Consider the following 22,448-nt stretch of genomic DNA (forward strand, 5'->3'; position numbering starts at 1 on the left):
TATTTAATCACTTCGACGTCTTCCGACGCGTCAAAAAGGCAACAATCATTTTGGTAACTCATCGGGAAATCGTTTATTCGTGCTTTATAATAATTTCCACACAGCTTCCATGGAAAGTTTTATTTTATAATAACCCTGTTTTCGTATTTAATAAATATATCGATGATAACCTGCAGTCGTCAAACCTTATGTGTGTGATTAACATCTTCCAATAATACTCACGACGTACATTTCTAGAAATGTCCACACAAAAAAAAACAAACGTAACACTGTTATTTTAATAAGGAAAATACCAGCACATATTCTATGATTATTAACAAGTGAGATAAGGGCCCCATATGTCGACGGAGTTGACAATCGTTTTGACAGGCGGCCGGCGGAGGGCGCTGGCACGCCATGGGGGACAACATCCCACTGACATTTTATTATTTTTATGTTAATTTCCCACTCGAACCGTGAAAAATGTAATTTGAAACCTCTTTTTCCTTTCACGCCATCCTGTATCTGCTGTATAAATATTTTAACAAACATTTTTAATTCAAGTCACCTTCAAAACGAGCGAGTAGATTACTGGCTACAATTGTGTTAGTGGGTGTTAAACCTAATACTTGTCGCGACATCTTCCCTAACTCCGTATAAAACGTAACTCGACCGGGTACGAACACGGGCGAATAATTTTAATGGCTCGCTGACAGATTATTTCAGAAAATTAAATTTTAGCTCGTTGGACACAGACCATAAAGTTCATGCTTACAAATCTCTTTGTTATGACATCGTTACAAGATTATGTCCGTTCCGTAGTGAAGACGTCGCCATGTCGTCATGATATCGCATGTTTTATTATTTTACGCTATAAACGCTCCGTCCGCTCTGTTTAATTACACAGAAACATTTTAATGTACAGTATTAAAAAAACAACAGATTTTATTATGACAATTTGACAGCCACTAAAATTCACTAATGGCGCCATTTTCGAAATTCAAATTATTACATATCTTACGATGCCGATGTAACAATATTTTTTAATACTTGAATTTAAATGTCACAATCAAGCCAATGAAGCTGTCAGATGTAATATGGATTGTTTTATAAATATTAAACGTCCGTCAATCACACGCAACGGCCTCCTCGCAGTGCCACGTGTTCACGTGGCCCAAACTCACGTTCCTTACCCGTACACCTAACTGTTGCCGGGCTTCTGTTTGTACTTATATACTCAAGTTTATTTGCGGACAAAGAGAAGCCTGCCGTGACCTCGAGTCCTTCGAAATCACCGGAAACTTATTCGTTAAGTCACGCGTACATCAAATTAAATTAAACAACTTTTTATACTTAAACATTACGTTGCAAGGCTTCATGGTTATTCAAAAGTTACTTTTTATGTTTTATTAGATCTTACACAATGGAAATTTGTAATTAAAAAAAACATAGATTAAATATAATGCGGCCAACTATATTCGTACACTTTAAAAATAGTTTGTTGCTATTGAGTTTGTTTTGTAACGCTATACGTTAAATTAAACTCATAACTTATTCTGCTTCCACCGCACTCGTTAATTCGATGGGACATTACAACATTAACTTTGAAATGTGGTTACAAAATTAATCCGAAGTTCACAATTAACTAGTTGTCAGATGAAATGCGTGTTCCTGAAAATTATAGTCGCATTACACTCCGCTACAAACATTACATTAAAAAGTCTAATCAATTTTTTATTCAACTACTGAATACACGCTACCATATCAATATACCCCTACAAAACGTGTCCAGTCACTTCATATTTCCCGAGTGTCCCCTAATAATGTTATTGAAATAATTATTAACAACAGCGCGGACCGAAACGCGTTGGTTAGTTTTAATTACCCACGGAAGCGATATTATACGCAAAGGACAACAATCCAAATAAAATATATATTATTTTATTAATAATAAATTATATTTATTTTATATATAAGAAAAAATGAACATTTCTCATTATGAAACACTTTGGAGTCTAATTAAAACTACGTGCTGGTCTAATGAGATCAGCCTCCGAATGTCACAACGCATAAATCCAACGTAATGAACGCGGCATCCGTTAAATAGCATAGAGTCCGTCAAATTGCTCACAATGCGATTATTCCATTATGAGGAAGCTGAAATGAAACGCCAACGTTTAAGTCGTTTAATGTTTTTTTTACATTTACACGGAATATTCAGAAAACATTAAGCCTTCGCGCTGTTATATACATAAAATAGTTAAGCAAAACACTTGACTAACAGACGAAAATATTCGCTCCATAATTATTTTTACTAAATAGTAAATGTGTTTTGCTATACATAAATATGTACTAGCATGTTTTCATATTTTACCACGTCACAAACGTTTCAGGATATCGTCATATAAAAGTACAATTTTTTTCAATTTACATTAAAATTATTTGACGTCCGCTACCAAATAACTACCAAATTACTCGGTAGTATTTTAGAACAAAAAATCAAATCTAACTGTATAAGTCATAGACTTTGAATACATTATGATATTTAATTAACTGTAACAAACATTTATGTATATATTTTTTTATTGTCAGTCTGTCGCAAGTTCGCCGACCATCGCAACTGGATCCTCATGGCACGAGGAGTGTGCTGGCTCGTGCCCTCGACATATGGGAACAAGCCTCCAGGCTCACCTTCACGGAGATCAACTCGGATGAAGCTGACATTGTTGTTTCCTTCGCCAAGTAAGTTCAAAAAAATAACTGAACATTCCAAAGTCCTTTCAATAAACGCTTTTTATTATAATATCAATACCTCATATCGATATTAACTTGGCAATAAATAAATTACATATATGTTTGATATAAATTTAATCGTCGTATAATATGGAGTTATCACATTGAAAGGCTTTTAAAGGAACCTTATTAACATTTCGCGTACACGCCTAACCTAAATTTGTAAAAGCATTTTTAATTAACTAATATGATCGTGTTTACTCTTACAAAAATGATGTTTTCGCATTCAAGACAAAGCATTTTCACTCATGTAACACTGCAGAGCTGTCGCGTTGTTTTTTTTTTTTACAAAACAGTTTTCAAAGGGAACGTCATGCAGTCTAAAAGTACATAGCTCTCAATATATATTTTTTAAATAACTTCTTTGACAGAATTGCTGTGTGACCAAAATGATCGCCCGCTTTAATTATAACATATAAAAAATTTAACTTTTATGGTATATATAGTAAATTATTATATAAAGCTTAAATCAAAAAATTAAGACATGAAATCATAATATAGTAACAATTCTATTTCACTAACTTTTTTGGATAAATCCTAAGACAACAAAATACCGTAGAAAAAAAGTAATTTATTTAATTTAAGCAGTATTAACAGATCACAAAACTTAGATTCGTGTACTGATTCCTTGCGTTGATAATAAATAATAATCAAGTAAGGATTTAGCTGACACGTTCTATCCATTTAAGGGGGATTTGCGACATTTTCGTGCCAGGCATCACAAGAAAAAAAAAAAATAAACTAAAAGTAATCTGTGGCCATTCGAAATTTAAAACATTTTAAACGAAAAAAATATTGTGCCTAAAACCTTCTCGATGATTAAAAAGACGAGTGCTACTAATATATGTTTTTATATTAACATAAAAAATAATGTTGCCTGAAAATTGTTTAAGTTTTAGATATCGCACCTAATATCCCTACCGTTTGCTATTCAAGGTGAAGCTTTACTTTCTCGATTTAGTTTTGCCAAAAGGACGTGACTTGCTAAATTCATTTACTATTAATCTATTGGGTCCTAACGGGGGATCGTGTTAAAGCAAGAAAAAAATTGTTTAAAATAGATAATATAAAAACAAAGTTGTGCAAATTGGTTAATTCATATCAGTAAAAGTCGTAACACAAATTTGTATATTTATTTTAAAAATACAAATAAGGGACGCGAAGACATGACGTCCATATAAAATAGAATAAGCTGAACACAAAGTTTCGCTTATTAGATCACGGTGGACGCTATATGAAGAACAAGCGGCGTCTGAAACCTCAACAGATGACATATTGCGTCCGCCATATTGGACGTTGCAAAACTTGCACTTGTTTTCTGTACTCTAAATAACATTTCTTTTACGAAACTAAAGCGAACAGCGAATAGCAAGTTGCGATCACGCAGATACTTTTATTAGTTGCGACGGGATACTTTCGAATGCTCGGCACGAGCACTGATATCACATGATAACATTCTCCAACTTTCAATATAGTTACGATTTTCGTTCAGAAATAAAGACATCAGGACCGAGCTATAATGTATAGAAACCTAAAAAAAATAATGATAACGTAGTTTTATAATCGATAACGTTGTTAAATGATACCGTTGTTTTATATTCGATAAATTTTAAGAAAAAAATTACTTTACACTCAGGAACAAATAAATGTAAAAAATTAATTTTAATATCTTATTACGGTGAATTTCTACTTATTGAATTAAATTATGATATTCTGCGGAATGTAGCACAGGCTTGGCTTACAAGATTTATTGCAACTGTATCTATAATACTATATTATTTAAATTGTATATACATGTACCGAGGATATTAAATGTGCCGGATAATAAAATACATGTAATTATTTATTTCCCTGTTCGACATTGAATGACCTATAAAATATTTTTATACAATTCACTCAAATTTCTTAAATCATTTTAACTAATATGAGGCTAAAAATACTTGTTTTAAAACATACCAACTCCTTTAAACCATTGAGTGTTATATCATAAAGACAGCCATGGTGGGTAGACACCACGACGCAATAAATCATTCTTGAACACGGAAACTTTCCATAGGAACCCATTATATTGATGGCGTATATCAGCACTACACTTTCCCATTCCACATCACTGAAAAGGGTGTATGGATAACCTTGTTTCCAACCGGCTTTTAATGACTTTATTTATCATAACCAAAACAAAACCTTTTTCGATATATCTATATTATTATATATGGATTTGATTTGTATTAAATGTAATAGGCACTATAAATATTTACTGAATAATATTTATATATAATTTTTATCATTTAGTGGGCAGGTAATAATAGTGTAGAGTAAGTTGTTTTCAGTAAGCTTTAATATAATGGCGAACACGATCTCTAACACATATTGGCCTCATTCCGATAAACGTAAGTGCTTTCATACTTTTGCTGTTATATCGATTAATGGCAGACGTTTCTTCTTAGTAGCTAACAGCTAATATTCCGTGAAATATTCATAGACAATGTCCTTCTACTGTTTTGTTTTGTGGGAAAAATTATTAGATTGGAGGCAAACCCTGGGGAACGGAAGTTTGATTGCTGTTCATACTCGCGCCGGCCGCCGTGTTGAAATGAATACATTAGTTTATTTTCATACAGAAAGCTCATTTTACAGCCAACAAATGTGAACTGTACTCTCACATAACGCAACTTAAAAGTACTTTTAGATTAAAACATTTATTACACTGAAACTGTTACATAAAATAATTATTTTTAAACAACAATTTCTAATTACCAGCACAAGGGAGGAAACTTTACTAGTTAAGATTACGCTATCGCATTATCAGCATACGTTAAACACTTAACTAAGCATGTTTTGATGGTTCTCTTTGTACCTTTTGATAGTCTAAAAACATATCAACTTTGAACATAACAAACAGCTTGAGATAGAATCAGTTCTTTACGTCTCACACACTTTTAAAGTGTCTCTTAATAGTATTTTAAAACAACCCAATCTGAGTTTTATAGTTTCGTCTTAAAGATTTTCAAGAATGCTTGAGAAGCAGATTCCTCTGACGTTGCATAAGCTCTTCTGTTTTGCTTAGAGCCCTTACAGCCAAAACGCCATGTTGGCACAAAGCGATAATAAAGAGTTTAAGTTTTTCTCAGAATGTGTGCTGCATATACTGTCTTTACCTCGTTATTCTGAAAATCTTTTTCTTAACAGTTTTCTTTTCAAAGTTCCGAAGCCATTAAGCTGCATTATTCCAGAAATATGACAACGATGTTAAATATTTTGTACTCACACTAAACATTTTATGTAAATCTGTGTGCTTGAATTCTTTTGTGGAATTCTAAGGTAACTTACATCTTCATATAATATTTGGACTACATTGTTGTGTTCATTTTACATACCATAATTTTCTATATAATACTTTGTTCTATACTAATTACTTTATTTTTATCGGTATATTCTTTACAACTGTAGTTTTCTTTAGAATTAATCCTTCAGCAGATTTAAAGAAAATGTAATAGAATAATAGTAATATATAATTAAATCATCATTTAATTTCATATTCATATTCCGTTAAAAATGTACATTGCTTACATTTGATCTTAAATTATTTATTTGGTCACTAGAAGATTTGTAAACTGTACCTAGTTATGTTAAGAAAATTCTTTGTGATAGTCTTAACTAGGGGCAATAGGTAATGTCATCTGTGGTACAGTATTTAGTATATTATTTTTTCAAACAAAACTGTAAATTTAAACTAAATATAGCCATTGGCCACGCTTAAAAAACACATTTTCATATTAACAGACGCTACCACGATGACGCCTATCCTTTCGACGGCCGTGGCTCCGTGTTGGCTCACGCCTTCTTCCCTGGAACTGGTCGAGGAGGTGACGCTCACTTTGACGACGACGAACTGTGGCTCTTGAGACCGAACAACGACGATGAGGAAGGTACGTAGTGTGAAGCAAATAATATAGAATATCAAAATACACTAACAATACGACTGACTTAGTTGTTAAAACTATCTTAGACATTTTAGTAATTGTATACAATATTTTCCAATGTTGGGATTAAAATTAGTATCTATCTTTATTCTCACAAAATAAAACATCGTATAAAGACTTTAAAACAATGCAGTTTTAGTTAACAACTAATCCACTTTAGGTTTCATCGTGCCAGATAGTTAATTAAGCTGTGCCGAAGCGGTAGTTTTTCATGAGCTTCGTAGGAAATGAGTATGTCGCGGTCAGTCCATGTTTTGACATGCAAATGGCGAGGCAGAGCTTTAGGCTTGCAAAATCAATGTACCTCAAATGTAAACTAGGCCCATTACAATACACTTTAAGCAAATAATTTGTAAAATTAATTAAATTTTTATAGTCAAAATATTCGTAAAGCGCAAATAGAGTTTTATTTAGCAATACGTATTAAACCATTCTTATTTGTTCATTTAAGGTATAACTATTCTTACTGATTAAGGTAAATACTTCCATGAAAGTAGTTTGATAAAATATATTTACTAAAAAAGATAGATATTTCGCCGGTGTTATCTGATAAACAGGGTGGTCGCATGTGGAACAAACACGCTTGTGGTACAACAGTATAAACTGTATAGTATATTGATAGTACCAAACAGCTAGCTCTAAGGTCGACATGCGAGTATAACACCGAACGCGTGATAATTCACTCAGACTGTGGATATACACGCTATGAATTGTGTTTACGCATTCACGTGCAAACATTGACCGGTAGCGATTAAATGTTTTAGGTACGTCGCTGTTTGCCGTGGCCGTTCACGAATTCGGACACTCGTTGGGCTTGAGCCACAGTTCCGTCAAAGGAGCACTTATGTTCCCCTGGTACCAAGGCTTCCAACCAAACTTCGTTTTACCGGAAGATGACAGGAATGGTATTCAACAGATGTATGGTAAGGAAACTTATGTTTAACTCTTAATGTATCTCAAAATATTTATTCGTTTTTTAACTAATATGTCGTTATTAATATAGGTCCGAAGGTAAAGAAGACTTGGGCAAAGATACCTTATTATAGACCAGCTGAAACGCCACCAACCACTACGACTACTACCACCACCACCACAACAACAACCAGAAGACCATACATTCATCAACATCACCCAGAACGACATCCGAACCATCGTCCTTACACACCATACCCTCGTCCTCCAAATAGAAATCCAGTATATTACCCCGAACGTCCCACATTACCCGACAGACCTCATCACCCTGAAAGAAATTACCCCGATCGTAACCCCTACTACCCTGATCGTCGTCGTTATAACACTACGGAAGAACATCCCAGAAGAACGAACCACAATCACTATCCTCGACCAACAGAGACCACGACGCACGCTACAACTTATCGCCCACGTTACCCGCAGTCCCGACCAGAATATCCGAGCCATCCAAGACAGAATTACCCAACTGACCCGAGTCAAGATTACCCCAAAAGAAAACCCACTTATCCGGTTAAAACGACTACCATCAAACCGACCCCACCTGCCGACAAACCCGACACATGCGACACTAGTTACGACGCTATATCTCTAATACGTAATGAGCTCTTCATTTTTAAGAATAAGGTAAATGTTGCTATCAATATCATGAGAAAAATATATTTTATGCAGCATTTAAGCCTCGACAGGTATAAAATTTAAATTCTTTTAACAGTATCATTGGAGGATTGGAGCCGACAGACGGTACACGGGCTATCCAATCGAGATTACTAGAATGTGGACCGGTTTACCAAAGAATTTAACTCACGTGGATGCCGTTTATGAAAGACCTGATCGGAAAATAGCTTTCTTTATTGGTAAGTTGGAATCGAAGCAACAGTTACAGTCGAATAGCCGGTAACATGTTAGGAAGGTGTAGTCATATAGATACGTATTAAAAATCAATTCAAGGATCTGAAACATTGCAAAAGCGTAATTAACAAATAAAATAAATTTGAACCGTTTGTCTTTGACACCAGTGCAGTGATGCACTCATCAGGCCTCGTTGCTTTAGATAATTTTAATATAACCTTTCCAGGTAAGCAATTGTACTTGTTTGATTCACAATACTTGATGCCGGGATATCCCAAGAACCTCGCTCAACTCGGCTTACCGGAGAGCCTTGAGAAGTTAGACGCGGCTATGGTTTGGGGCTACAACGGAAAAACTTACTTCTACAGTGGCACCATGTACTGGAAGTAAGTTGCGAAGATAAAGAAATGTATTGTGCACAATTTCGACGGAAATTTATTTTAATTTAAATTTTAACAGATTCGACGAAGATCTGGGACGAGTTGAACTCGACTACCCTCGTGATATGGCTATGTGGAAGGGAGTTGGATACAACATAGATAGCGTGTTCCAATGGAAAGACGGTAAAATAAAAAATCATATGAAACACTAAGCTGAACTGACTTGGAGTATTGACAAGAAATTTACATAAATGTCTATTTTACAGGCAAAACATACTTCTTCAAAGGCAAAGGTTTTTGGAAGTTCAACGATCTACAGATGCGAGTCGAGAACGAACGTCAAACCCCGTCCGCGCCTATCTGGATGTCATGTCCTATCGAACGGACGGGAAGACGAGCGCCGTTCAGAGCACTCCCAGCCCCGGGATCAACACTACGCTCTCCCAGCCGAGCCGCTCTCAACAAACATAGTCTACTGCCGTATCTAGTTTCTCTAATTATTATACTAGCCCGCTCTCTTTAGTCTATAATTCTATAATGTGTCACACTTGACAGTTGACACTAGAAAGTTCTAATATCTCGTGCTGTTCGGAAACGTGTTACTGAACAAACAAGTACATATCGGTATCGTCTGATAGGATAAGTAAGCGCAATCCATGCACTGCCTATTATAGTAATTAAATTATTGTATCGTAAATGACGTAACTTTTAATCTCCTAGGCTAATTCTTATATGATGCATTTTTATATAAAATTTTAATGCTATATATGTACATTTTGATCTCAATATGATCGATTTCTTTTTATTTGATGTAAGGTACATAACACCATTTATTTAGCTTCTGTACAGATTATGTAGTTTCGATGTCAGTATTGCTATGAACTTACTATAACACATTACGTTAATAACATAGTAATCTTTTATAAATAGGAAAGGTAATCCGTTATTGTATTATTTTAGTAGCAAAAAGCTGTCTTTTGAAAAATTAAGAATAAAATACTATAACTAATATTAATACTATTAGTATGGCAACATTAATTCTAATTTAGTTTTGAAGTTATAAACATTTTTATAACGCATTGTATATTACTCAACTGATAACGTTAGTTTAAAATAGTGCGAAATTTTGTCATTAAAATAATTAATTAACAAAATGTGTATAATCGCAATGTCCACAAGTATGCCTTAATATAAATAAAAAGTATATTAAAAAATATATGTATTAATTATTATTATTATTATTAATATAAAATATTATTTTTATTAATAATGTAACTTGTATGTAACTCATTAAACAACTCCTATGCTGGTTAGAGGTTCACATATTATGTAATTTGTAAATTTTTATAATAAGTAAATAGCTGTATATGTAATGTCGCTAGGGTATTCATATTTACCAATATATAACCTAAGAATTTATAGATTAATGAGGTATTCGTGTCTATTACAATAATATTATATATTGGCTTATCAATGTCTTCTAACATTAAATTATTGAATACTATGTACTAATCGTAATGTGTCCTACTCCTAAAGGTATATAACACCATAAATAAAATGGTAATGTTAGCTAAGATTGTGTATGACTGTTTGTCGGTTTGTTTATTTTATATTACAATATAGATATCAAGAACAATCATAATTGTCACATAGCAGTTAATGAACATGTACACAAAATCTTATAAATAATTTCAAGTCAGAAAGGAGCAATATAAATACTGTATCTTTATTTCACAATATCTCCGGAATGAAAATGGTGCTTCTAATAGTTAGTTTTTGTACAGAATAAATTCATATTAGGTATTTTTGTATGCTTTTGTAAGTGTTTTATGATTATTAAGTGTAGTTTAATGTTGTGTGTCTTTAACACAGCCTTTCCCATATAATCTTGTGCAATCAGCAGATATAGATATAAAAATTATAGCTTGAGCTTCAGATGAGAAACTGTCATTAATCCGTTACCTATGTGTGTGCATTACAAGTATAGTCCACGTATAATGTGATTTACTTAAAACTTTGGACATAAACAAATAACTGTGATATTTACTTTTTAAAAAGCCATCGGCAAAGTTTAACACAAAATTTCAAATAATAGAATGAACTTGTAAATGCAAAATGAAGTTATCCTTTAAGTAAGAATGTTTAATAAGAATGAAATAAAGATTTTTGTAATATTACTTCTGTGTTTCAATAACTGTATGTAAATATAAGTTTTACCTTTTACAGTGAAAATCATACTCGGACATATTTTTAAATTATTGTTGTGATCAGACATTAACTTGAAACTTATTTGAAAGTTCCCAAATGATAAAATATTTGATGTAACATTACAATACTTCTACAGATATGAAACCTTTGCAGTACACGTTTCAATTACTTTAAAAAAAGACTATAAACAAGAATGTTACTAAATATATTCATAAAAGCGCACCTGATATAAATATATACAAATATAATATATTATATGTAATAACTTAGTTTTTGTGATACTAAGAGAAATTTTATAATATTTAATACTTAAAATCTTCAAGTAAACAACTACACAAGGCTTTATACGAAATAAAAAACATAGACTAAATTAAACAAAACTTATTCACAAATTCATTTAATTTACTAATTAAGACTAGTTATAAACAAAAACATTAACAATCTTTATGATGACAATTCTTTAAAACCTAATTTAGACCAATCCTCTTTAGCCATTAAGCCATGATCCATTCGGCAAGCTAAGTACTCTTTGGCTTCAGTTCTGCACTTTGAATTGTCACTATTGTTACTATACAAGCAATTCATGTACCTGACCATACTTTTTTTGCAAATCCCATCATGATCCAAAGGAAAGCTCCCCTTATCTGGTGCAGTAGGTATAAATTGTTTCTGACCAAATGTCATAGCCGTCGACATCCTTATGATTTCTATGTAACAATAAGCAGCACTACTATATGTAGAAAAATTTCACTGATAAGTGTTTATGAATTTACAGATCTGAAGATACCATTTGCTTTTTTATTTGTCGAAACACTATTTTCACCGAAACATTTATACCGGTAGCTGTTAAATGTTTATTAGTTATAAATATAAAGTATAAAATTACTTATTTTTGTTTACTTTTCGCTAGTCGTCACTAAAATGAATTTTTATAGCAAAAATATTTTGACATTGACGTTTAACATTGAATGAAGAGATAATGAAGTTATAGAATAAAATTAACACTGTATATATTATATTATAGGATATTCCATATAATCATAAACGGTCACGAAAGCTTTGAGCAGTTATACTGATTATTATCATACGGATTTATTTAAATATATTTTTTCATTTACTATGAAAATTAGATTTATTTAATTAACAATAAAAAAAATAAAATCAGTAATTCTTCTTCTTCTTTTTGATTAGTGGAAATCAGTAATTAATAGTATATAGCAAAAATTCACAAAACCAAGTCAATATGTCAAAGTCACTAACTCACATGTTAATGTTTTGATTGCACTCCGCTATCTGTTTAGTGTTAACTTATTGAGGCTAAGATTATTTAAAGATAGGACCCCTACCATTTATAATTTTTATTTTTACATTTACGATATGTATACAGGCTTCAATGTGACCCTTTATAAATGAGAATAACTACGAACCATGTCGCGTTTAATAGTGAAAAATTTACCCAATAAGGTACTTAACCATACATATTCCATCATTATGTATAAAAATATGAACTTTGAAATATCTTTTTACATTAATTATTCTAGGTAACTGTTGAAAAATTGAAAGATCTTTTTGGAGAGAAGGGGGAGGTGACCGATGTCCAGTTGAAATATACTAAAGATGGCAAGTTTAGAAATTTTGGATTCGTGGGATACAGAACAGAAGAACAAGCAGCAGCAGCAAGAGAGCACTTTGATGGCACTTTTGTAAATAGCATGAAAATAAATGTTGAAGTATGTGCCAACTTAGGAGATGAAAAAAAACCAAGAGCCTGGAGCAAGTACGCCACAGATAGTACTGCTTATAAAAAGCTACATAAAGATGAAACCAGTGTCAAGCCGAAAAAAGAAAAAGTAAACAAAGCAGAGAGAAATAAAAATAAAATAAAGGAACTATTAAAAAAGGTAAATTCAAATCTTCATATATCTTATTAAAAGGTGAATTCATATCTTTATACATTTGTAGATATAAGTTTAGGTTATTCAACAATAATTTCAATCCATAACATTATAGGAAGTATAACCTTAATGTTGTTTTTCAGCACAAAGATGATCCATTGTTTGCAGAATTTATCGAAGCTCATGTAAACGAAAAAACTGCATGGATAAAAGAGGCATTAGATGCGGCGGATAAAAGTGATGATGATAGCGGTGTCGAGGATGAAAGTCCGTCCAAGGATGGAAAAATACAAGAAGATGAAAAAGAAGAGAAAAATGACATACAGGATGCTCCGCAAAAAGAAAAAGTTGCTAATAAACAAATAAGCGATTTAGAGGTACATTATTAGAATTTATACATTAATATCATATGACATATGATATTGGAATGAGTTCAATGTTCTCTCGGCAAATATAACTGAACTTGTAACTTCTTTAAAAAAATATAATATGTATATACAAAAGCGCATATTTTAATAATCTATTTTCACAATTTCTCAGTATATGAAACTGTTAATGAAGAAAGTTGATGGCTACACAGAGGTTGATAACAAAGATGCAAAGCCAGAAGACGACAAGCCCAAGAAAGTCCGCAATCGTCCATTGTTCTATGTTAAAGTGAGTGTTACAAATTAATTTACTTATGTTTCCAAAGAACTAAATAACAACCTACTTCACTGGTGACTTAAAGAAATGAAATTATGTAACATTTACACCATTTTCAGATAACAGGTCTACCGTTTAAATGCAAGAAGAAAGACATAAAGGAATTTTTCAAACCTTTAGTGCCATTTTCAATAAGACTGCCTCTTGGCAAAGGGAAGAAGTTAGCCGGATTCTGCTATGTTGGTTTCAGAACAGAAAAGGAATTAAACAAAGCCCTTAACAAGGACAAACTTTTCATAGGTGAGTTTATCATTATTTGCAATTTTTATTCTCATTTACTGTATAATTAAAGCTCTGCTATAAAATAATAGCAATGAAATATATATTGGCACAAGCTATTAATATTTCTACTGGATTTTTTTAAATGTCCTTAAATTAATAATAATGATTACAGCAAATCATCGCATTCATGTGCACAAGTATGAAGACAAAGCAAAAATTGCTGCGGAACAGGAAGAGTTGCATAATAACAAAAAGAAACAAGAGGTTTGATATCAAATATTAAATCAGTATCATTAAATCAGCCTATTAAAAAGTATTTATAATTTTAAGGCCTGGTATACTTTATTTAGGCTGTATGTGTATAAAACAGAAATATTAAGTCAAAGCATTGATCTATATATTTATTTTTACATTGCAGCAAGTAAATAACGGGGAGAGTATTGGTGAGAGTGGTAGAATATTTGTAAGGAATTTGCCATATGTTGTATCAGAAGAAGAGTTGACCAGCTTGTTTGAGAAGTACGGTATGTATTTTGCTGCTAGTATTTTACACATTATATTATGTAAAACAAATATTTAAAAAACAGCCCTGAACACTAATTAACGTTGCAGAATAAAAGCAACTTATCCTTATATCAGAAATGTAATTTAATATTTCTATGGCATATAAAACTAGGTTGCCAGTTTACATTTAGTGGCAACATTTTAACATGTAAAATAAGCCTAATTAAGCTGTCATACATTTTTACATAATAGATATTTACCTACAAAATATTCAATGACTAATATGACATAAACTGTGACGCTAATTTATAAAAATTTTAATTAATTCAAACATAGTATTAAATTGGTATTGGTATTGGGATCATTGGTAACAAATGATGTTTTTTTTTTTATTTTCTACTTATTTACCCAAAATGCATTGATCAATGACAGTATATATATATATACTATTATAATATCCTGTTATATATCCAGGCCCTATCGCAGAAGTTTCAATGCCAATAGACCCAATCCTCCGTCAGCCCAAAGGGTTTGCTGTCATAACGTTTGTGATGCCGGAGCATGCTGTAAAGGCTTATACTGAACTAGACGGAACCGCTTTCTGTGGAAGAATGATGCACATACTACCAGCAAAGATGGAGAAGCTTGAAGAGGAGATTGATGGTAAGAAATGTTTAAATAATATAGACTGGCAAAATATAATACAGGCTGTACTGTTTTTATACAAGAGCTTGCTCTATCTGTATAGAATTATATTTTACAAGTTATTAATTTAGCTTTGTGAAAATTTAAAAAGAAATTATGCTCACTTATATTTTAAACACGTGACTACTTCAATTTAATAGTTTTTTAATTATTTTTTTAAATTGTAAAGTATATATTCAAGAAATCATTGTTGCCATCTCATTCAGCCAAATATGTTTAGAAAACAAAATTTAACATATTCACATCTGTTTAATTTTATAATGAAATAAAAAATTATACTATAAGATAGTATATGGAATGACATATTAAAGTTTATATATATTTTTTTTTATAAAAAAATAACGTAAAATATTATAAGTCCAGACATAGTATAGCATTATATTTGTTCTTTCAGAGGATCTGCCATTCAAAGAAAAGAAAGCCTTAAAGTTGAAGCAGCAAGCCAAGTCATCTCACAATTGGAATGTTCTGTTCCTCGGTGCCAATGCTATAGCTGATGTGGTCGCTTCCAGTTACAACACAACCAAGGAACAACTGCTTAGTGATAATAATAAGAGTATGTCAAAATTAATATCATTATATTTTTAACAGTGAAGCAATTTTGACATTTTTAAATTAGGAATCAGAAAATTAATAGACTCAAACCTGCTATATCTGGAGTATTAAATTCAAGTTGCTTTAACAACTGAGCTATCGTGACCTGATTGGAGTCGGGGTATTAAATCTATATATGTATTTAACTTTCATATCGGCAAGCAGTTGCCATGTGACTAGTTTTTTTAACGAAATTCCCAATCAATGTTTTCTAGATTTGTATTTTATAGTACTTATAAGAGAACTTCGTTTTGGTTTGGCTTTATTATAGCTAATTTTTATTTTTATTCTTATTATTATTATTATAGATACAAGTGCAGCCGTCAGACTTGCCTTGGGAGAGACACAGCTGGTCGCTGAAACTAAAGAATTCCTTGAATCAAATGGCGTACATCTTGATGCTTTTAATAGAGTGAGATATATTATTAATTGCTACTAAATATATCATTGGTACAAAAACTATTTAACAGATTGTCATGGCCTTTTTATGTATTATGTTTTGAAGTTTCCTAAGAATAACATCAAACCTCTAATTAAAACGCCTTAACCTAATGAATATTCCTCTACTGAATCTCCTTTAATCAAAGATATATGTTTGACAATTTTTTTTTTATGCAGCCAGCCACAAAGAGATCCAAAACATGTATACTAGTGAAAAATCTACCAGCCGGTACTGACAAAGAGGAAATCAGAAATTTGTTTGTTAAGCACGGACAATTGGCGAGGTTTCTGATGCCGAGGCACGGCATCACAGCGCTGGTTGACTTCATAGAACCTTTCGAAGCAAAGAAAGCCTTCGGCAAACTAGCGTATTCACAGTACAAATCGGCGCCGCTATATTTAGAATGGGCGCCAGAGAATGTGTTCGTCAAAGACGCTAAAACGGAAACTGTATCCGGCAAAGAAACGAGTGGTGTGAATAAAACGGAAGCAGAGTCGGGTGAAGAAACTAGTGTTATAGAACCTGAAACGAAAATCGTTGAAGAACAGTCAAACGAACAACCAGAAAATGATACGACGTTGTTCATCAAAAATCTCAACTTTAAAACTACAGAGGAGACATTGAAATCGGTAAATGATATTGTTAAGTTTTGATTTAATCACATTATATTACATATATGTGTTTATAAATTATAACTCTACATTATTTTTCTCAGTTATCCATGAATGTTTTCTGTTGATGGTCATTTCTTCGCTGAACATCTATTTAGAGATGAATTTGAAGTCACTCATGTTTTGCCTAAAAAACTTTACCATGTTCAAAACACATATCAATTATTTTCTATAAAAACGTATCTTAATTATTTTCGTTATATTTTTTACAGCATTTTTCTACCTGTGGGAAAGTGCACAGTGTGGTCATAGCCAAGAAGAAAGATCCCAAAAACCAAACTCAACTTCTATCCATGGGCTATGGTTTCGTACAATATATTAAGAAGACAGACACTCTCGAAGCCCTCAAAGTATTACAGGGGTCAACACTTGATGGCAAAACTTTAGAACTGAAGCGGTCTGAGAGAGGAAATATGTTAGTACAGTTATTGTATACATTATATAGTTAAAGTCTAAGAATTCTGTGTTGAAGACACATTTTTGTAGTTCATGAGAAATGTCACTCATTCACTTATAAATATTATCTTTGTTTTTTTCAGAACCGAAGTCAAAACATCAAAGAAGACATCGAAGGACACGATACAAAACGGCACCAAGATTCTAATACGAAACGTGCCGTTCCAGGCGAATAGGAAAGAATTACATGAGATATTTAGGTCAGTCTTAAACTTATACAACCAAAAATACGGAATTTCTTTTTCTGGTATATAAAATAATTTTTATTTCTTGATAGTTTTTGTTTAATCTCATTAAATTAATTAATTTATTAGAAATATATTTTTTATACACCCATACTAGGAATATAATGTATTATTCATATATATATATATATATAGACCATACGAATATTTTTATTACAGAGCATTTGGAGAAATTAAAACGCTGAGGCTACCACAAAAACTAACAGTGGGTTCGGAACAACATCGAGGGTTTGCGTTCGTTGATTATTACAGCAAAGCAGATGCAAAGGTATATTTAATAATACATACATATTACACATACTTACTAAACGTACGTACATATACGTAATAAAACTGTACTAAAACTTAAAATAATGTAGATAATGAGAATTGTCATTTTCCGTGACAGAACATTACTGTCCTACATTACGCGAATTTTCTTTTTGAACTTAACGATTTAATTTAATCCAAAAAAATCTATCAATTAATTCAATCAAATTGTTTAAAATAATTAAATGTTTCATTAAATTTAATATTTTATATACAATTTTTAATTTTTTTCACGTTACAGTCTGCATTTGATGCTCTGTGCCAATCGACACACTTGTATGGTAGACGTTTGGTATTAGAGTGGGCGGATCAGAGCGATGAAAATGAAGATATAGATTTGTTAAGAAAAAGGACGGCCGAGAAATTCAACGCTAAGACACCTGGCGGGAAGAAATCTAGAAAAGGCGCCGTTGACGTTGATACGTTTGTTGATGTTGATATGTAAATGTAATTAAATATGTATATGCTTATTTTTTTTAAGACCTGCCCTATCAAAGTGATTCAATATAAACAGATAGTAATAAACCATATAATTTATACAAAGCGTAACAATTCTTTCACGCCCTGCATATTTAATGTTTCTCATCTTTTCCGAGCTTAATTTACTCCTTGAAGATATAGTGTATGGAACATAAATGGAAACAGGTTTCCGTACTGCACACAGTGTTAAGACAGCCAGTTTATTTCAATTATAGTTCATTTTATATTATTGAAGACATCATATCTACGTTACTCGTGACTCGTTCCCTTATTGGTCAGATCTTAACTCTGGTTTCCGAAGGGCGCCATTCTCTTTCATTTATGTAATTATCAAAATTACCTCTTCTATCTACCATTAATATTCAGAAGTCCAGCGTCATTCAGCCGAGTTCTGAAAGGCAGCTAGAAGAGGAAATGCATCCACTTAGTATTAATTTAATACAAGCCAAACATATCTAAAACATCATTAAATTATGATTCTTGTCCATTATCAAGTACCTAATCTAAAAACAATATCGATATGGAATTCTGTTTCCACAAACTTTGTTGATAAATAAACAATTACAAAGTTATCATATATCGGTATTGGAAACCTTCAAAATTATATACTACTAGCTTTTGCCTGCGACTCCGTCCGCGTGATCTTCAGAGTGGTTCTCTGCTACTACGGCCACTGAACCCGAACTGTACTTCATGGTTTCGGGTTCGTGATAATAGTAAAAAAACACTACGTCATTGAATCCGAACCGTACTTCATACTTCCATCCATGAGGTTTTGGGATCGGGGTAAAAGGTAGCTTATGTCTTTCGAAAGGGTTCCGTCTATCACTATATCAATTCATCAAAATCGGTTAGGCGTGAAAACGTAACAGACAGACAAAATTATTTTCGCATTTATAATATTACTAGGCATTTGGACAAAAACATATCTTTCTACGTTAACATGAAAATCCACTTTATTAATTTATTATCCATACAAACATTGATAACATTAAAAACATGTTATGTTTTGTTATTAATAGGTAGGTACACAGGTTATAACAAAATGGAGGAGGAAATAAATAGTTTTTTGCATGTAGTCACATTTATTTTCGATATTTATTACATTTATGCTGGATGGCATACATAACTATAACATCTTCAGTAACACACAATTTAAATATTAATGCAATATACATTACTTTATATATAATTAAGTTTTAATTATAATAATAAATCTAGTTAATATTTACATAAGTGAAATTATTCTAAGTATTAATTACAGTCACTTATCTAGAGACTAATAAAATTAACCATAGTAGTCCACGAGATATGGAATTTAGCTTCTAAGAAAAATTAAAAGTTGATTCAATCTTTACAAAACTAATCTGATAAGATTATATTGATGAAATCACTAATAAAATTTTTATATTTACATATTTTTTTAGAATGTTGACTAATGCAAGATAGGAATAGTGTTGCTATAAAGTCTTGAAACAATTTCTTTAAGGACACCGACTGACATAAAATTCTGTTGTTAAAAAAATATACGACAAATTTTAATAAACATCACTTCAATCGACACAAATAATAAAAATGACTGTATTGACAAATACTTTTCTTTTTTGAAGTTATGACAATGAACAAATAAAAGTATGAATTTATATCGTTAATTAAAAAATGCTTTAATTATATCAATAATAGGTTTGAAGTTAGACATTACAAATTAAGGTTTAAATATCGATTGATAGGTTGTAATTTATGCTGCCAGCAAAAATACTTTAAAAATGAAAGAACGCTTGCATTTTGTGCATTCCTCAATAAAAGCTTGATTATTCACAATTAGCTGGAAATCCAAAGTCTAGCAATGTCTTCATGAATTATATTATATTTATCTATTGTATGTTTTATCCAGACATCACCCTCACATCTTCTCTAGTTAAAAGATCAAAGAAACCACCGCAAGTTTCAGTGCAATTACAATAATTACTTATCTAGCAATCAGAATATTGTTGGAAAAAATACGCAAATAACATAAAATCTTACTCATAACCTAATCGATCTTGACAGTTGCATAAATTTTTCTCACAAAGAAGCTTGTACCGATATAACCAACAGTACCACAGATTATTCCCAAAGTTAAACTGAAGAGTGCCATATAACCAAAATAGAAGGTTGTTTGAAACAAGCCATACATCTTTGTTTTGAACAAGAAGTAATAGAATGAATACAGGTACACATATAATGCAGTACTTCCAGCCGACAAGAAACTTGTCCACTGCCAGCGGTAATCCTCGGCATTCAACAGGAAATAGGTGCATACAATTGTAACACACACAGTTACAATCATCAGAATCAGAAAAACGAGCAACATGAATCCATAGACATAATAAATCTTGTAAGCCCAGAATGAAGTGAAGATGAAATACATTTCGATAAATATCGACCCAAAAGGTAAAATACCACCCATGATAATGATAATGAATGGTTCCATAAACCATTTCTTCTCAGGGATTGGTCTTGGTACGGCATTAATGCGACACGGATAGTCAGGTTGTCCCGCCAGATTACGTCCAAGAACTGTACCAACCAAGGTTAACGGTAAGATCACAAACGTGCAAATAGACATAACAGCAATCATACTGCCGAAAGGTATAGCTCTAGATGCATGATAATACATTGCAATAAAGTTAATGAAGAATGCTGTACCACAAACCAGCACAGGCAACAGGAAGGCAGATAATAACATTTGTTTGATCCAGAGTCTTCCACCCATTCTAGCGTACAAGGAACCGCCAAAATATCCATTGACTGGTGATGTCGCTGCGTAAATGAATATTGTTGTTGATAGGAGGGATCCCCTTTCTGTATACAGCTCACCAAATATAGTAAAAATAATAACAGCTAGCGTAACAACAGTAAGCTGATGTCCAGCACCTATCAGAGCTGAGAATAATGCCAGATGTGGTACAGGCCTAAAGACATCACCATGAACCTGCTTCCAACCATATTCATCTCCCAAATCTTTCTCCAAGTCATCAAGATCATCATCTTTGGAGTATCGGGCATAATCCTTACGAAGTGTTCTCATAAGGATCATGGATACAAGACCTACCAAGAAAATAACCATCATGAAACTGTTGAAGATGCTAAACCAATGAATCCTGTGTTGAAAAAAATTCGGATCCAGATATTTATCAAAACGATCTTCAAACTTAATATCTCTCTTCTTCCAGTTCACTTCATAAGTGAAAGGAATTTTTGCATTAGGCACTAATTTTTCTTTATTTTCCGCTGTAAGGTTAACTTCAACAATTCGATTTCCATTGTAACCAATGTCGAATTTCTTGTGGGTCCAAATGTAATAATTGTCACCATCAATTTCTCCGACAATTCCCCAAATTGGAAGATCGTCTACGTACATTTGGTACCAGTAGTGGTTTTTCACGGCATAGACAAGTGCTTTATATGACTGCTCATCAAGTTCAATGGCACAAAATTGTTGTGCTGGAACATTTTCTTTGAATGTGATGTCCAATCCACTTAACTCCAACTCGACTCCCTGAAGAGCTTCCGATAAAGTCTCATGGTAATGACCTATTGTAACTTTAGTACCAGCACAAAAAGGCAGTGAAAAGTATGCATACGTCTCTTGGCGATTATGGTACGGACCCACCGTATTCATCCACAACACCACCTGCTCTCTGTCTTTGTAGGTATGGGTATGTTCATCTCCGTTAGCAATATGCCACAGAAGGAATAAAATGTATAGGACTTTCATTTTAAGTTAATAATTTTAATAAATAAAACGATAAACATAACACGTAAGTGAAAAGCCGACGTCAGACATTTGTACAAATGTTGCCAAACAGCAATACCCGAGTTGAAAGTAAATTATTTCAATTTTAATTCAAAATTTATAATTCAGTATTATAAGAAATTCTTAACTCATTGATTATACGTTATATTGAACGTAATAGGATTTATTTTAAATATTAAATAGTACATACTTTTTCCTTTTATTATTGTTAAGACTATGTACGATTCTAGTGTCAACTGTCGATCGTTATTATCATT

At 32.2% G+C, this 22,448-nt stretch overlaps 4 protein-coding genes across 6 annotated transcripts in view; 2 read left to right on the forward strand and 2 right to left on the reverse strand.

The window, feature by feature from the left end:
• The window catches only part of LOC116770245 (matrix metalloproteinase-2-like), a 104,977-nt gene extending 93,844 nt beyond the window's left edge, over positions 1-11,133 (forward strand). For all 3 annotated transcript variants that reach the window (XM_061527609.1, XM_061527610.1, XM_061527611.1), the window contains 8 exons: positions 2,572-2,721; positions 6,556-6,701; positions 7,520-7,678; positions 7,759-8,351; positions 8,440-8,581; positions 8,803-8,962; positions 9,036-9,139; positions 9,223-11,133. In XM_061527609.1, the coding sequence (XP_061383593.1) occupies positions 2,572-2,721; positions 6,556-6,701; positions 7,520-7,678; positions 7,759-8,351; positions 8,440-8,581; positions 8,803-8,962; positions 9,036-9,139; positions 9,223-9,479 (1,711 nt within the window). In that variant the 3' untranslated portion in view covers positions 9,480-11,133. The remainder of the gene's footprint in view (positions 1-2,571; positions 2,722-6,555; positions 6,702-7,519; positions 7,679-7,758; positions 8,352-8,439; positions 8,582-8,802; positions 8,963-9,035; positions 9,140-9,222) is intronic.
• Positions 11,134-11,532: 399 nt separating this feature from the next.
• Positions 11,533-12,112, reverse strand: LOC116770178 (cytochrome c oxidase assembly protein COX19). The gene has a single exon (XM_032661541.2). The coding sequence runs from the start codon at positions 11,858-11,860 to the stop codon at positions 11,609-11,611; it is 252 nt and encodes an 83-aa protein (XP_032517432.2). The 5' UTR covers positions 11,861-12,112; the 3' UTR covers positions 11,533-11,608.
• A 315-nt stretch (positions 12,113-12,427) lies between these two features.
• On the forward strand, positions 12,428-18,382 carry LOC116770213 (probable RNA-binding protein 19). The gene is made up of 15 exons (XM_032661589.2): positions 12,428-12,628; positions 12,706-13,065; positions 13,203-13,436; positions 13,600-13,716; positions 13,824-14,004; positions 14,159-14,250; positions 14,405-14,510; positions 14,965-15,153; positions 15,590-15,751; positions 16,098-16,201; positions 16,408-16,860; positions 17,115-17,317; positions 17,442-17,558; positions 17,763-17,871; positions 18,154-18,382. The coding sequence occupies exons 1-15, from the start codon at positions 12,593-12,595 to the stop codon at positions 18,355-18,357; spliced, it is 2,667 nt and encodes an 888-aa protein (XP_032517480.2). The 5' UTR covers positions 12,428-12,592; the 3' UTR covers positions 18,358-18,382.
• Positions 18,383-19,454: 1,072 nt separating this feature from the next.
• On the reverse strand, positions 19,455-22,239 carry LOC116770208 (transmembrane 9 superfamily member 3). The gene has a single exon (XM_032661584.2). The coding sequence runs from the start codon at positions 22,150-22,152 to the stop codon at positions 20,425-20,427; it is 1,728 nt and encodes a 575-aa protein (XP_032517475.1). The 5' UTR covers positions 22,153-22,239; the 3' UTR covers positions 19,455-20,424.
• Between the last annotated feature and the right edge of the window lie 209 nt (positions 22,240-22,448).

The sequence above is a fragment of the Danaus plexippus genome (assembly GCF_018135715.1).
Source record: "Danaus plexippus chromosome 13 unlocalized genomic scaffold, MEX_DaPlex mxdp_15, whole genome shotgun sequence".
In the NCBI taxonomy this organism is placed as follows: domain Eukaryota; kingdom Metazoa; phylum Arthropoda; class Insecta; order Lepidoptera; family Nymphalidae; genus Danaus; species Danaus plexippus.

Excerpts from the sequence above, each read along its gene's own strand:
- LOC116770208 (XM_032661584.2), bottom strand. The coding sequence starts at position 22,152 with ATGAAAGTCCTATACATTTTATTCCTTCTGTGGCATATTGCTAACGGA.
- LOC116770178 (XM_032661541.2), bottom strand. The coding sequence starts at position 11,860 with ATGTCGACGGCTATGACATTTGGTCAGAAACAATTTATACCTACTGCA.
- LOC116770213 (XM_032661589.2), top strand. The coding sequence starts at position 12,593 with ATGTCGCGTTTAATAGTGAAAAATTTACCCAATAAG. Across the intron at positions 15,752-16,097 it reads GCTTAGTGATAATAATAAGA|ATACAAGTGCAGCCGTCAGA; the intron begins GTATGTCAAAAT and ends TTATTATTATAG. Across the intron at positions 16,861-17,114 it reads CAGAGGAGACATTGAAATCG|CATTTTTCTACCTGTGGGAA; the intron begins GTAAATGATATT and ends TATTTTTTACAG.